Source organism: Trachypithecus francoisi, unplaced genomic scaffold, assembly GCF_009764315.1.
Source record: "Trachypithecus francoisi isolate TF-2019V2 unplaced genomic scaffold, Tfra_2.0 Lachesis_group8, whole genome shotgun sequence".
Taxonomy (NCBI): Eukaryota; Metazoa; Chordata; class Mammalia; order Primates; family Cercopithecidae; genus Trachypithecus; species Trachypithecus francoisi.
In genome coordinates, this window is record NW_022681473.1 from 102,287,098 (window position 1) to 102,301,831 (window position 14,734).

A 14,734-nucleotide genomic window follows, 5' to 3' on the forward strand; every position below is an offset into this window, starting at 1 on the left:
TTTGGGAGGCTGAGGCAGGTGGATCACCTGAAGTCGGGAGTTCGAGACCAGCCTGGCCAACATAGCGAAACCCTGTCTCTACTAAAAATATAAAAATTAGCTGGGCGTGGTGGTGGGCACCTGTAATCCCAGCTACGCAGGAGGCTGAGGCAGGAGAATCGCTTGAACCTGGGAGGCGGAGGTTGCAGTGAGTTGAGATTGCATCATTGTACTCCAGCCTGGGCAACAAGAGCGAAACTGTGTCTAAAAAAAAAAAAAAATTAGTCCATAGGCAACATTGCCACCTAAATCAACCACAAGAAAAAGGTGGGTTCTTTCTTCTGGAAGAAAACCAAAACCCGAAACTACATGTACTATTTCGTGTGTCTTAGAAATGTGAACATCCTTCCTAAAGGTAGGAGAATGGATGAGGTGGTTTTGGAAGGCCTATCTAGTTTCACCATTCTATAAGCCAAACAAAGATGAGAGATGTCTTTGTTTCATGTTAGAGCAGAAGCTCATTGTCCACCCTTGTCCCTGTGTCTTTCCCCTCTGCCTTCATTTACTGTTGACATCCAGTGAGGACTAGCTTTCTGACAGGGTCAGCTAATAATATGCAGGGCTTAGTGAAAAATGAAAATGCAGGACCCCTTATTCAAACATTATTAAGAATTTCAAAATAGCACCAGTGGAGCACTAAACCAAGTGCAGGACCCTTTCAAGAGCAGGCTCTGTGTGACTACACGGGCTCCATATCTGCAAAGGCCGCCTACCTCCTAACCTCTTAGCTCTTTCCACAGCTCTCCCTCAGATGATTTCTCGGAGAACACATAGTCTGATAAACCTGCACTTTCTTGGAAATCAGGGACCTTGAGGGGCCACACCATCCATCTCTGGCTCTGTCCCAGACATAGATTTACTGTTGTGTCAGCCTCCGGGTGGAGAGGTGTCATCTCAGCTTCCTTTCTTTACATAGGGACTTTCTGTAGAGAGCACAGCTGCTCATCTCAGTTGTACCCAAGATATCTGGCAAGGCAAAAGTAAACTGCTTTTTGAAAAAGGAGGAAATCAAGGCATGGAGGGGTTGACTACATCATCCAGGGGGACTTAAACTAGCCCATGTAGACACCTGGAATCAAGGGGCTCAGGAATTCTGTCCCCTTGATTTTTTTTTTTTTTTGAAACAGAGTCTCACTCTGTTGCCCAGGCTGGAGGACAATGGTGCGATCTTGGCTCACTGCAAGCTCCGCCTCTTGGGTTCAAGCGATTCTCCTGCCTCAGCCGGGACTGAGTAGCTGGGACTACAGGCACACGCCACCACACCTGGCTGATTGTTGTATTTTTAGCAGAGATGGGGTTTGACTGTGTTGGTCAGGCTGGTCTCAAACTCCTGACCTCAAGTGATCCATCCGCCTCAGCCTCTCAAAGTGCTAGGATTACAGGTCTGAGCCACCACACCTGGCCTGTCCCCTTGATTTTGAGTCTGGGCTTTTTTCTGCTCAACCAACATGCCTTCTTGTACTTTGCTTATATTTTTCTTCCCCTTTGTGTAGTATCTGCCAAGTCGCTAGGGAGTGTTCCCATTTCTACCCTCTAGAGTCAGCAGGCGTGGTCACCCCCTCACCCTGACACCACAAGGCTAGATCACCAACAGCCCAGACTGGGTCACAACATAAAACCCCCATGGACTCTGGCCACTTGACTCCCTTTTTCCTGCCCCCACCTAACCACAGCCATCTCAGTCACTGCATGATGACAGGAGCTAGAGGGGTGCAGGCTGATGACAGTTAATTTTGTTGTTGCTTTCCTTGTTGACTGCACTTTGGTAGAAATGTGTTTTAACCAAATTATTGCAAAGCACTGAGTGACGCTCTGGTTTAGGCTTTTGCAGCCAATTATGGCTTAATGCGAATGACAACAGCCAGACGACAATATGCCAAACAACTCTGGCTTGCCAAGCTCCACAGAGTCAGGATACACTCCCAGACCCAATGGCTGGAGAGCCCCTACTCTTATCAGCAAGGCGATGTTTCATCTCCCCCAGTCAAGCTCTTCCCCCAGCACCTCCTGCTCCATCCCTGGCCTCTGCACTTCATCTCTGCCCTGGCTCATTTCTTTGTGACACTCTTCTCCGGTGGGAGATGGGGATGAAGGATAAGAATCCTGCACTCGACTCAGAGAGGTTGAGTCAGGTCAAGAGTTGTAGCTATCCTGTCCTGGGAAAAAGCACTGGGCTTAGAATCAGAAGATATGGGGGCACATCCCGGCTCTGTCCCTTACTCAACTTACCCACTTTAGAGGGCTCAGTTTTCCTTTCGAAAATCTATAAAATGGAGGCTATTACCTACCAAGTTTGCAGTGAGGATTAAATAAATCACACCATATGTGTGAAAGTGTCCAGCACACTATCTGATACATATTGAGCAGTTCATTGTTTGGTGAATCAGAGAAATGGGAGATTTCAAATGTTATTTTTGTCCAAATCCAACAGCAAAGGGCCCAGAATACTCATATGTTTAATAAACATTTATTGAATGCCCACTATAAGATAGGTCTTACTTTTGGCCCCTTGGGGGATTATCATTACCCCAGAGATGGGATGAGATGAGAGTCCAGGCCGTAGTGGGGACGCAGCCCTGCCATTCACCCGTTTCTCTTTAAGAAGGATGAGCATAGAGTATGTGCTTATTAAAGACACTGCCCATCATCATTTCAAAGAAGTGAGGTATAAAAATTGGCAACAACATTAGTAATTTTATGAGACTCAAATTCCAAGCTACAAGAGTAACTCTGTGTGGCCAGGACAGTGCAGGACAGCAGGACAGCTTCAGGCGGCCTCCACTGAGACCCGCTTCTCCACCCCTGCATCTGTGCTCCTGGAGACAGAGCTGTGGCTTGCAAAGATGGGACTGCTGGTCATGTTTGGCCAGTGGGGAGAGGGAGTGGGCAGGGGAAGCAGTGGCAGGAGATGGGAGGAGGGAGGAGGGCTGAGTGGGGGTACTTAGCTCTCCATTTCCACCAACACCAGTGGAGTCAACACTAGGCAGACTAAGAGAAAACCACAGGTCCTGTCTGGCAGCCTCTGCACAGCTTTCTCTTCAGGTCTGGTCACCACGCCAGCCCTTGGCTCCTTCAGGCCTAAGGGTGGTAACAGCTCACCCAGTCCCCCAAAAGCCCTGGGGTCTGCCCTGCATCTTGTGGTTTCCCTATAGCCTGCTCACACCTTGCAAATAGTCTCGTTATTGAGCCCTCTTCAAACTTCCAAATTTAATTGTGCAAGTTTTCCTGCCCAGAATGATAGACACACAGGCGGTAAGGAGCTCAGAATCCAAGGAAGAAGATATATTAGACCAAAAAGTAATACAATAGGCCAGGCACGGTGGCTCACACCTGTAATCCCAGCACTTTGGGAGGCCGAGGCAGGGGGATCACCTGAGGTCAGGAGTTCGAGACCAGCCTGGCCAACATGGTGAAACCCCGTCTCTACTAAAAATACAAAAAATAAGCCAGGCGTGGTGGTGCACACCTATAGTCCCAGCTACTCGAGAGGCTGAGGCAGGATAATTGCTTGAGCCTGGGAGGTGGAGGTTGAGCTGAGATCGCGCCACTGCACTCCAGCCTAGGCAACAAGAGTGAAATTTCGTCACACACACACACACACGTAATACAATATATTGCATAATAAATGGTTTCAGAAGGAAGATTTTAGTTTCAAAACAGTTTCTCACTTACTAGTTGTGTGAGTTTAAACAAGGAATTCAACCCCTTTGAAACTCAGTTTCCTTGTTTGTAAAATGAAGTTAATGATACCCAGCCTTTAAAGTTGTGAAGATTGAATAAGTTAAGTTTATGAGCCACTGAGTCTGGTGCCTGGCACACAGCAAGTGGTAAGTAAATGCTAGCTACTGCTTCTTATTATAACTATTAATACTATTAATATTAGCTCTATGTAAAACTTAAAGGATTTTTTTTCTCTTTTCTAAACCAAAACGTAACCTGAAACATATTTCTAAGATAAGTTACACAGACTTTTTCACATTTTTGCACATTATGCAAAAATGTTGGGACTTTGGGGAGCATTCCTGGCTATGAATTTGGCCAAATCTGAGTCTGTTGGCCTAGACCCTCTTTTCATTAGATCGCTTGTTCCTGGCCAGGTGGTGATGCGCAGACACCCCCTGGTCTATGTCGTGAGTCTGCTGATTCCTAACATCTTTCTCATGCTGGTGGACCTGGGGAGCTTCTATGTGCCACCCAACTGCCAAGCCAGGATTGTGTTCAAGACCAGTGTGCTGGTGGGCTACACCGTCTTCAGGGTCAACATGTCCAACCAGGTGCCACGGAGTGTAGGGAGCACCCCTCTGATTGGTAAGCAGCCTCAGGGTCCCGGACACTCATCTTACCTCACCCCTGTGAAAGATCTGACGCTGGCCAGGCATGGTGGCTCACGCCCGTAATATCAGCACTTTAGGAGGCCAAGGCGGGAGGATCACTTCAGTTCAGGAATTCAAGACCAGCCTAGGCAACATAGTGAGACCTTATCTCTACCAAAAATTTTAAAAATCAACAGGACATTCAGTGCATACTCACTACAACCTCCGCCTCCTGGGCTCAAGTGATTCTCCTGCCTCAGTCTCCTGAGTAGCTGGGATTATAGGTGCACACCACTACACCCGGCTAAGTTTTTGTATTTTTAGTAGAGATGGTTTCACCATGTTGACCAGGCTGGTCTCGAACTCCTGACCTCAGGTGATCCGCCCACCTTGGCCTTCCAGAGTCCTGGGATTACAGGCATGAGCCCACCATGCCTGGCCTGTTTGTTTTTATCCTCAGTTTCAACCAATTACTCAAAGTGACTGAGTCATTGATTTCGGCTATTCAGGAACCTGAGGCAGGAGGATTGCTAGAGTCTAAAAGTTTGAGTCTGCAGTAAGCTATGATCCCACCACTGCACTCCAGCCTGGGTGACAGAGCAAGAAGGGAAGGGAAGGGGAGGAGAGCGGAGGGGAGGGGAGGGGAGAAAAAGAGAGAAAGAGAGAAAAGAAGGAAAGGAAGGAAGTAAAGAAGGAAAGAAGGAAGGAAGGAAGGAAAAAAAAAAAAGAGCAAGCCAGATGCATTGGCTCACACCCAGTTAATCACAACACTTTGGGAGCCTGAGGTGGGAGCACTGCTTGAGCCCAAGAGTTCAAGACAACATAGTGAGGCCTTGTCTCTCTCTCTCTTTTTTTTTTTTTTTGAGATGGAGTCTTGCTGTGTCTCCAGGCTGGAGTGCAGTGGCGTGATCTCCGCTCCCTGCAACCTCTGCCTCCTGAGTTCAAGCGATTCCCCTGCCTCAGCCTCCGGAGTAGCTGGGACTACAGGCGCCCACCACCATGCCCATTTAATTGTATTTTAGTAGAGATGGGGTTTCACTGTGATGACCAGGATGGTCTTGATCTCCTGACCTTGTGATCCGCCCAAAGTGGATCACAAAGTCTCAGCCTCCCAAAGTGTTGGGATTACAGGCATGAGCCACCACATCTGGCCGTGAGGCCTTGTCTCTACAAAAAAAAAAAAAAATTCTCCTGGTGTGGTGGTGTATGCCTGTAGTCCCAGCTTTTCAGGAGGCTGAGGAGAGAATCACTTCAGCCCAATAGGTTAAGGCTACAGTGAGCCATGATTGCACCACTGCACTCCAGCTTGGGCAATAGAGCAAGACCCTGTCCCTAAAGAAAAAAAAAATCTGATGCTGCATTTCAGACTGGAGGCTAACTGCACCTCTTCTGGCTTCCCTCAGGGCACTTCTTCAGCATCTGCATGGCCTTCTTGGTTCTTAGCTTAGCTAAGTCCATCGTGTTGGTCAAATTCCTCCACGATGAGCGGCGTGGTGGACAGGAGCAGCCCTTCGTGTGCCTTCGAGGGGACACCAATGCTGACAGGCCTAGAGTGGAACCCAGGGCCCAGCGTGCTGTGGTAACAGGTGTGTGAGAAGCCTTGTGCTTCTCCCGTGTCTGGATCGATCACCTTAAAAATTCATTCCTGTTGGTGATGTACTAGGTATTGTGTTGGCTTACATGAAAAACCTAAAACAACTGCTTCTTAATCTGGCTGTGGCATTTTATATTATCTCTCTGGAGACTGAAGGCTGCCTCCTTCTGGCTTTCTAGAAAGTCTCATTTTGTTGTTTTTTAGTTTGTTTTGGTTTGGTTTTTTGAGACAGGGTTTTGCCATGTTGCCCAGGCTGGTCTCGAACTCCTAGGTTCAGGCGATCTTCCCTCCTTTGCCTCCCAAAGTGCTGAGATTGCAGGTGTGAGCCACAGCGCTCAGCTGAAAGTCTAATTTTGGCTTGAAGTTCAGGCCTTCAGTTACTCTTTGTTTGTTTTAACAGAGTCTCACTCTGTCACCCAGACTTGACTGCAGTGGTACAATCTTGGCTCATGGCAGCCTCTGCCTCCCAGGCTCAAGCTATTCTCCTGCCTCAGCCTCCTGAGTAGCTGGAACTACAGGCGTGTGCCACCATGCCTGGTTAATTTTTGTATTTTTAGTAGAGACAGGGTTTCGCCATGTTGGCCAGGCTGGTCTCGAACTCCTGACCTCAGGTGATCTGCCCACCTTGGCCTCCCAGAGTGCTGGGATTACAGGCATGAGTCCACCGTGCCTGGCCTGTTTGTCAGTTTTTATCCCCAGTTTTAACCAATTACCCAAAGTGACTGAGCCATTGATTTCAGAATAGGAAAGTGCTGGCATGCACATGCACACATGTATACATGGAGCTTGTGTACATTTAGATTCTAGTTGCTTAATGTGAACAAGTATAAGAATCATCCCAGCCCCTAAAGCTCCTACTGAGTCCATTTGGGCTGACCTCTAGCTCAGAAAATCTCCCGAACGGATCCAGCACACATACACCCTGCTTACATAATACAGCTCTGACGTGTTCTTCAGGCTTCCTGCAGTACAATCTTGCCTCCCCTAATCGGGTGGGGAGAGTACCCAACCCAAACACAACCCACTGCTCGGTTTCACCCACAACTGTCCTTGAAGGATGAGGCCATCAGTGTCAAGAGAAAGTCCAGGTGGATCTTGGTAGTCCCTGGCTCACCCAGGGTGTTTTCCCTCCATCATACAGAGTCCTTGTTCTATGGAGAGCACCCGGCCCAGCCAGGAACCCTGAAGGAAATCTGGTTGCAGCTTCAGTGTATCAACAACTATCTCCAAACTCAGGACCAGACAGACCAACAGGAGGCAGAGTGGCTGGTCCTCCTGTCCCGCTTTGATCGACTGCTCTTCCGAAGCTACCTTTTCATGCTGGGGCTCTACACCATTACTCTGTGCTCCCTCTGGGCACTGTGGGGCGGCGTGTGAAGACTGAAGTGTTCTGATCTCAGTAATTGTGCTGGCATTTAAGAGAAAGAAGAAGGGGAATGACAGTGGGTTAAAAAGCTTTCTGGGTCGGGTGTGGTGGCTCTTGCCTATAGTCCCAGTGCTTTGGGAGGCCATGGCAGGAGGATTGCTTGAGCCCAGGAGTTTGAGACCAGCCGGGGCAACATAGTGAGACCCCATCTCTACCAATAAATAAATAAATAAGTAGATAGATAGATAGATAGATAGCTGGGCATAGTGGCTCATGCCTGTACTCTCAGCTACTTGGGAGGTTGAGGTGGGATTTGGGAGGCCACGGCAGGAGGATTGCTTGAGCCCAGGAGTTCAAGACCAGCCGGGGCAACATAGTGAGACCCCATCTCTACCAATAAATAAATAAATAGATAGATAGATAGATAGATAGATAGATAGATAGATAGCTGGGTGTAGTGGCTCATGCCTGCACTCTCAACTACTTGGGAGGTTGAGGTGGGAGGATTGCTTGAGCCCAGGACTTCAAGGCTGCAGTAAGCCATGATTGCACCACTGCACTCCAGCGCGGGCAACAGAGCAAGACACTGTCTCAAAAAAAATAAAATAAAAGGCTTTCTGCCTTCATTGCCTTTCCACTGAGTCCAGGTTCATACACCTAATAGTCTGCTGTGTGATCCAAGAATCATATGTTCATGAAAATGTATAAACAGTATAAGTGTACAGTAAAAAAGTTAACTTTCCTTCTTATCCCAGTCCACTCACCCAGAGTAACCACTGTTAGTAATTTCTTCCGGAAAATTTCTAGGCACACACATGCATTTATGTATGCTTAAGCAGTTTTTTAAAAAGTATAAGATGGTTCCATCTTCCAGCCCTGCCTTGGCCATTTATTCAGCCGCCCATTCAACAAAACCTTTATAGAGTATTGATTAAGTCCTAGGCATTATGTTTGGCACACCAGAGAATACAAAATAAGTCAGCACAGATTATTATTCACTCGATGTGATTCCCATGGTCAACCTGCTACCAACCAACCAGAGCATAAAATTCCTGCCATAGCCGTCACCTTCTGAGGCTCTCGTTACCACTTCCCAGCTAAGTCCGCTGCCTCCACCCTCTTCCTGTGCCTCCTCAGCAGTGCATCCCCACTGGAGAGAACCCAGGTGCCAAGGCTTCTTTTTTCTTTTTTTTGAGGCAGAGTCTTGCTCTGTCACCAGATTGTAGTACAGTGGCGCAATCTTGGCTCACTGCAACCTCTACCTCCTAGGTTGAAGCAATTCCCCTGCCTGAGCCTCCCAAGTAGCTGGGACTACAGGTGCATGCCACCACACCTGGCTAATATTTTGTATTTTATTAGTAGGTGCCAAGGCTTCTAAGCCCAGTCCAGCACATTATTTAGTCCACACACAAGGGGCAACGCACGGAGTGGGAGGACAGGCATGGTCCACGGTCCTTTGCTTCAAGGAAGTTATAATCCACTGTCCCTGAACTAGTCAGCTAGGAAATACTACCCACTAAGTAGCTTTAAGAGAGATTTATTTTCTCACCAGTCTGGAAGCTAGAAGCCTAAGATCGAGGTGCAAATAGGGTGGCTTTCTTCTGAGCCCTATTCTTTACTTGCAAGCTGATGTCTTCTTGCTGTGTTTTCACATGACGTTTCCTCTGTGCATGCTCATGTCTGTGTCCAGATTTTCTCCTCTAACAAGGGCACCAGTGTTGTTGGCTTAGGGTCCATCCTACTGACCTCTTTTAACCTTAAGTACTTTTTCAAGGCCCTATGGTCAAACACAGTCATATTCTGAGTACTGGGGGTTAGGATGTCAACATATGAATTTTGGGGAGTGGGCAGCAGACAGAGGGGACATATTTCAGCCCATAACACTCATGATTCTGGAGGTTTAGCAAGTTCAGAATCTGCGGAATAGGCCTGCAGGCTGGAGACCTGGGGAAGAGTCGCAGTTTGAGTCCAAAAGTGGCAGAATTTCCTCTTCCTCCAGGAAGGTGAGTCTTTTTCTATTAAGGCCTTCAACTGATTGGATGAGGCCCACCCATATTATAACCAGTAACTGACTTTACTAAAAATCTACTGATTTAAGTGTTAATCTCATCTAAACATTACCTTCCTGGAAACGTATAGAATAAAGTTTGACTAAATATCTGTGTACCATGGTCTAGCTATGTTGACACATAAAATTAACCATCACAGTCCTGATGGCCCCTTAGCTTCCCATCTACATCCTCACTCACCCATCCAGAACAGGAGAGTCCTGGTCACGCTGGCACTTGGGTAACTAATCAACTTCCAGCTCATACTCTCTAGTAGACAAATATGTATTATGGCCTCATAACCTGAATCCTAAGATTAGAATTCAACCCTCCCACAAAATGGCCTTCTTTTTGTATTTGACTCTACTTGCCTCTTCCATTGTTTGCTATCACAGTCTCTTCAATCCAGCCAAGCCAACCCGCTTGCCATCCTCTTTGGGAAAGGGTTTATTTCCATCAAGCTTCTACTTCTATCTGACGTATTCTTCTGTTGCTTCGGCAATCTGTATTTCAACTCTGTCCTAGAGCCTTGCTCAAAACAGCCTTCTTCCCCACAGCCTTTTCATCTGACCACCCCGACTCCCTACTTATCTCTACCTTTAGTCTTACCTTACCTTATATCCTTCTCCCTTTGAATGCTTTATGTCTTCGTGTGTGTGTGTTTGTGATTTGTCATATAGACAACACACTCCTAGAATAGTTACCCTGTTTTCTCCTTCTGGTTTAATGCCCCATCTATGCCCAGGTCCATACAGAGTTTTATATCATGTGGTGATTCTGCAATAACTATTGCCGGGAGACTCATTCTAGTTCACTACTGATGAGTGGACAACTATCTAGTGTGTTTTCCCACGTCTGAGAGGCAAAATCTATCCAAGGTCAGACCCCCAGTCTCTGGGCATCCTTCTCTCTCTTATCTGGTGCCATCATCTAAAGGTCGACAGGTAGAACACAGTGGGCTGTGTGATAGTCGTCAGTCCTAACGCTGTCAGCAGAAGACGCAAAACTCCAAAAGCTGTTTGCTAGAAACGTTTTCCAGCACTAAAATTGCCTTTAGAAAAATCTGCCCCCCCATCCCCGCGAAGAAAAAGAATTTAAATTCAAACAGCCTTTACCTGCATCCTCCTTCTCTCATTACCTCCCAGTTAGTGCTCAGCACCAATTGTCCATGAAATTCCACTGCTGCTGTTAATGAAATGAGGAACATAAGAAGTTTATGAACAGGAAGTGTCCATGCAAACCTCCACCTGTTTCCTTCCTCACTTCCTACTTTCTACTGCTGGCCTCCTCTGCTTTGATGTGCTCAGTTAGGCATCACGGTCCCAATGGCCCCTTAGTTTCCCATCCATGTCAATTCTGGCTTTCTCCACTTCCTCCTCCAGTTAACAGAGGAGGAAAGCAGGAAAAGGCCTGTGGTGAACTCCTCACTGTGGGGTCTTTCTCCTTCCCAGCTACGTCTTGGAGAAAGCACCAGTGTCAGAGTCAGGAGTCCTGATGATCGTGGTCCTGGCTCTGCCATTATCTAGCCAGGGGACCTCCATGAGCTTAACTTCTCAGACTTCAACTTACCTTATTTGAAATTGGGAATGTTTATACTTACTCTACCCCTCTCACAGAGTTATGAGGATCAAAATGAAAAAATGTATTGAACAATGCTTTGAAAAGTAAATAATGTATCACAAAATAAAGATAAGACCTGCTTCCAATCAACAGATGGACTCCAGTCTTGAATTTTGGTGTGGGATCTGATTTCCAGCTCCCTCTTTCAGAATCCAGTAGTGGGCTCTGGTACTCCCCTAGCTGTTCCACTATTATAGGATCCAAAGGCCAAGGACTGAAGCTGTCACATGCCTCCTTACAGAGAAACTTGTGTGGCAGGGGTTGCCAAAGGGACTTCCCATTTCGTCTCACATGCAACTCACCTTTGTTCCGTTCTCAGGTGACATTGCCCAGGTTCTTTACATCAGCCTCTAACAAGCAGCCCTTTAAGAGTGAAGCCTGGCCACCAAACTGGTCCCCGTGTACACTTCCTCTGTCTAGTGCCAAGTGGCCTTAATTTCAACTACAGCCCAGAACTCATTCAAAGCCCCAGAGTCAGGTGTGCGTCCTGAAGCAATGACATTGCAAACCAAAAATAAAATTCTAAGGGCCCTCCAGCCATCTGAATGGACTCCATCCTTTCAGTGAGGACATCCCAAAGTTAACCTGAACCACTGGAATTCAGGCCATGATGGGAAGGGGGTGTCAGACATGACTCATTATGCCCTCCTCCCTTTCAGAATTCTGGAAAAGTTGGCCAGCACCAACATTAACATTAACACAGATCTTAAGTCTGATAAGAAACATTTACAATCTGGCTGGGCGCAGTGGCTCACGTCTGTAATCCCAGCACTTTGGGAGGCTGAGGCAGGTGGATCACTTGAGGTCAGGAATTCAAGACCAGCCTGGCCAACATAGTGAAACCTCATCTCTACTAAAAATACAAAAATTAGCTGGGCATGGTGGCATGCACCTGTAATCCCAGCTACTTGGGAGGCTGAGGCAGGATAATTGCTTGAACCCAGGAGGCGCAGGTTGGGGTGACCTGAGATCGCGCCACTGCACTCCAACTTGGCAACACAGTGAGACTCTGTCTCAAAAAAAAGAGAAACATTTACAATCTATTCTCTCTGAAGCGCGCTGCCTGGAAGCTTCATCTGCATGATAAAACTTTGGTCTCCACAACCCCTTACCATAATCCAGACATTCCTTTCTATTGATAATAAATCTTTTAAACAATTACCAATCAGAAAATGTTAAATCTACTTAGGATCTGAAACCCTCTGCCCCATTGGCTTTAAGTTGTCGCCCCTTTCTGGACAGAACCAATATATACCTTAAATGTATTTGATGCATGTGTCATGTCTCCCTAAAACGTACAAAACCAAGCTGTGCCCTGACCACCTTGGGCACATGTTCTCAGGGTCTCCTGGGGGCTGTGTCACTGGCCATGGTCTCGCATATTTGGCTCAGAATAAATCTCTTCCAATATTTTACAGAGTTTGACTCTTTTCTTCGACAACATCATGAACAAATGGCACTACAGACCTCCTCCTGGAATAGTGTCCTATGTGGTGGGAGGAATATGGGGTGCCAGCAGCCCTTATTTGCAGAGCAGCTTTAGCTCAGCCCCTCCAAATGTTCATACATTTCATGATTCCTGTTTCATAGAGAAAGGAAACTGAGGAACAGAGCAAAAATGGGATTCTCCCAGCTGTGAACGCTCCTACCATCTGCTCTTTCCCAGAATCCAAGGTGGTTTCAGCACTCACCAAGAAATCACAGCTCCAGTTCTGGGGACTTCACTGATGTCTAGAATAAAGACTTAGTTAACTCCCAGGCCAGCCAGGCAGCCCCAGTTCATCATGTTGTAGAACTTTCTCCTTAGTGCAGCTAAAAACAGGGTCCTTATCATACAGCCATGAAAAATTAGGCCTATAGACACTTTGAAGGGTAAGAAAAATGGAATTTACTAGGCAAAAAAAAAAAAAAAAAAAACCGGAAATAGGGACTCTCAGCAAAGCAAGAGTCTGCTAGCCAGTTTTCCCACCTCACAAATTGAATTCCCAGTTACCACACCCCAGAACCGGAGAGAGAGTTCAGGCTCCTCCCAACAAAGGGCACGAACTTTCCATGGCTCTACCCGGTTCTCCCAGTACGCAGGCTGGTCAGGGATTCTCCAAGGATCTTCCCCCTTTGTACTTGGTTCTCTCAATTCTATTTCTTTCTTTCTGTTTTTTTGGGTTTTTTTGTTTTTTTGTTTTGTTTTTTGAGACAGAGTCTCACTCTGTCACTCAGGCTGGAATGCGGTGGTGTGATCTTGGCTCACTGTAGCCTCCACCTCCTGGGTTCAAGTGATTCTTGTGTCTCAGCCTCCTGAGTAGTTGGGACTACAGGCATACGCCACCACACTTGGCTAATTTTTGTATTTTTAGTAGAGATGGGGTTTCACCATGTTGGACAGGCTGCTCTCAAACTTCTGACGTCAGGTGATCCTCCCGCCTCAGCCTCCCAAAGTGCTGGGATTACAGGCACAAGCCACCGCGCCTGGCCTCAATTATATTACAAGATGACTTCTGAGTGCTGATCTGATGACCTCCCTGAGCCTCTGCAGTCTTGATTATTGCCAATAATCAGGTGGCAGAGGGTCTCCCTTTCCTCCCGAGATACCCGCCACACCTTTTGCAGTTGTCCTAGAGGAGCAGGAGCTGCTATGATAAAGGAAGCTGAGCTTTTCACCTTTTAAACCACTGTGATACAGCGCGTCTCCTGTGGTCTGACTTCCCAGCCTGCATAAGCCAGAACTGGGAAGCAAATGAAAGAGTTGCCATGAGGGGAGCCAGAGTGAAAGCGCCCTTGCTAGAATTCATCCTCCTCTCAGCTCAGCCTCAAGGCTTCCCCAGGTGCTCTCACTTCTCAGAGATCTAATTACACATTTTAAGGCAAGGTTAGTAGAAGTGGGTGGAGTCTAAGTTTTATCCTGCCCTGTGGCTCTGAGGCTTCTAGGAAACTTCAGAACTTGGGTTTTAAGGTAAAATCCACCCATTTCTGCATGGTGGATTGTCTCCTCAGGGCAGAGAGCCCTTCAGGAAGGCTGGGCTTCCTTCCTTGCAACCCCATTTGTGACCCTGGGCTCCACCTCAGCCATCGCCCTGTTGAGCTCAGCCTACCTTGTCCTGTTTCCTGGATCAGACTCCATCTCAGCAGCCAGAACCGCTCAGTCCTGAGTTATTTACCTGGGGAGACAGTAAGAGCTTCATAATTAGCTGAGCAACAGCATGGAGGCTTTTATGAGCAGCCCCACCCCCCACCACACTCTGGTGTCCGTAATTGAAATGACCCACGCCAGTGATTAGATTAGGGGGCTGAAGAAGCCCAGCACGCTGCCCCCAGCCCCCTCCCCCGTCCTGTCGGGAAGGTGATGTAGTTAAGTTTGTGCTTCATTTGGTAGAGGCCATAAAGCAGGAATTGCAGCAAGGTTTTCTGCAGGGGTGGAAGGAACTGCTGGGCTGCGGGCGGCCTCTGTGTCAGGCAAGACTCCAGATCTGAGTGAGAGGGAGTCCCTTGCTCCCCCTTTACCTCACCCTCTCTACCTCTCCCACAGCCTGTGCTGGGCTTTGAAGGCCTGGGGTGTATGTAAGTCTAGCAGGATGGTCATCCCTCCTCAGTGCCACTGGTGACCCAGGCTGCATGTGGACAGCCAGCTCCTGGTCATCCTGCTTATCCTCTTTGGAGAGTGCCAGGCTGAGAGCAAGGGAATTAGGTGCTTTGGCAGTTCTTTTTCTCCCCACATCCCTGCCCAGTCTCGGCTTGCAGCTCTTCCTTACACGAGTCT

The 14,734-nt window shown here is 47.6% G+C and overlaps 1 protein-coding gene across 1 annotated transcript in view; it reads left to right on the plus strand.

Moving 5' to 3' along the window:
• HTR3B (5-hydroxytryptamine receptor 3B) overlaps window positions 1-7,442 on the plus strand; it is a 36,449-nt gene extending 29,007 nt beyond the window's left edge. The window contains exons 6-8 of the mRNA XM_033204532.1: window positions 4,137-4,347; window positions 5,756-5,938; window positions 7,088-7,442. Coding sequence (XP_033060423.1) covers window positions 4,137-4,347; window positions 5,756-5,938; window positions 7,088-7,323 — 630 coding nt within the window. The 3' untranslated portion in view covers window positions 7,324-7,442. The remainder of the gene's footprint in view (window positions 1-4,136; window positions 4,348-5,755; window positions 5,939-7,087) is intronic.
• Window positions 7,443-14,734: the final 7,292 nt, after the last annotated feature.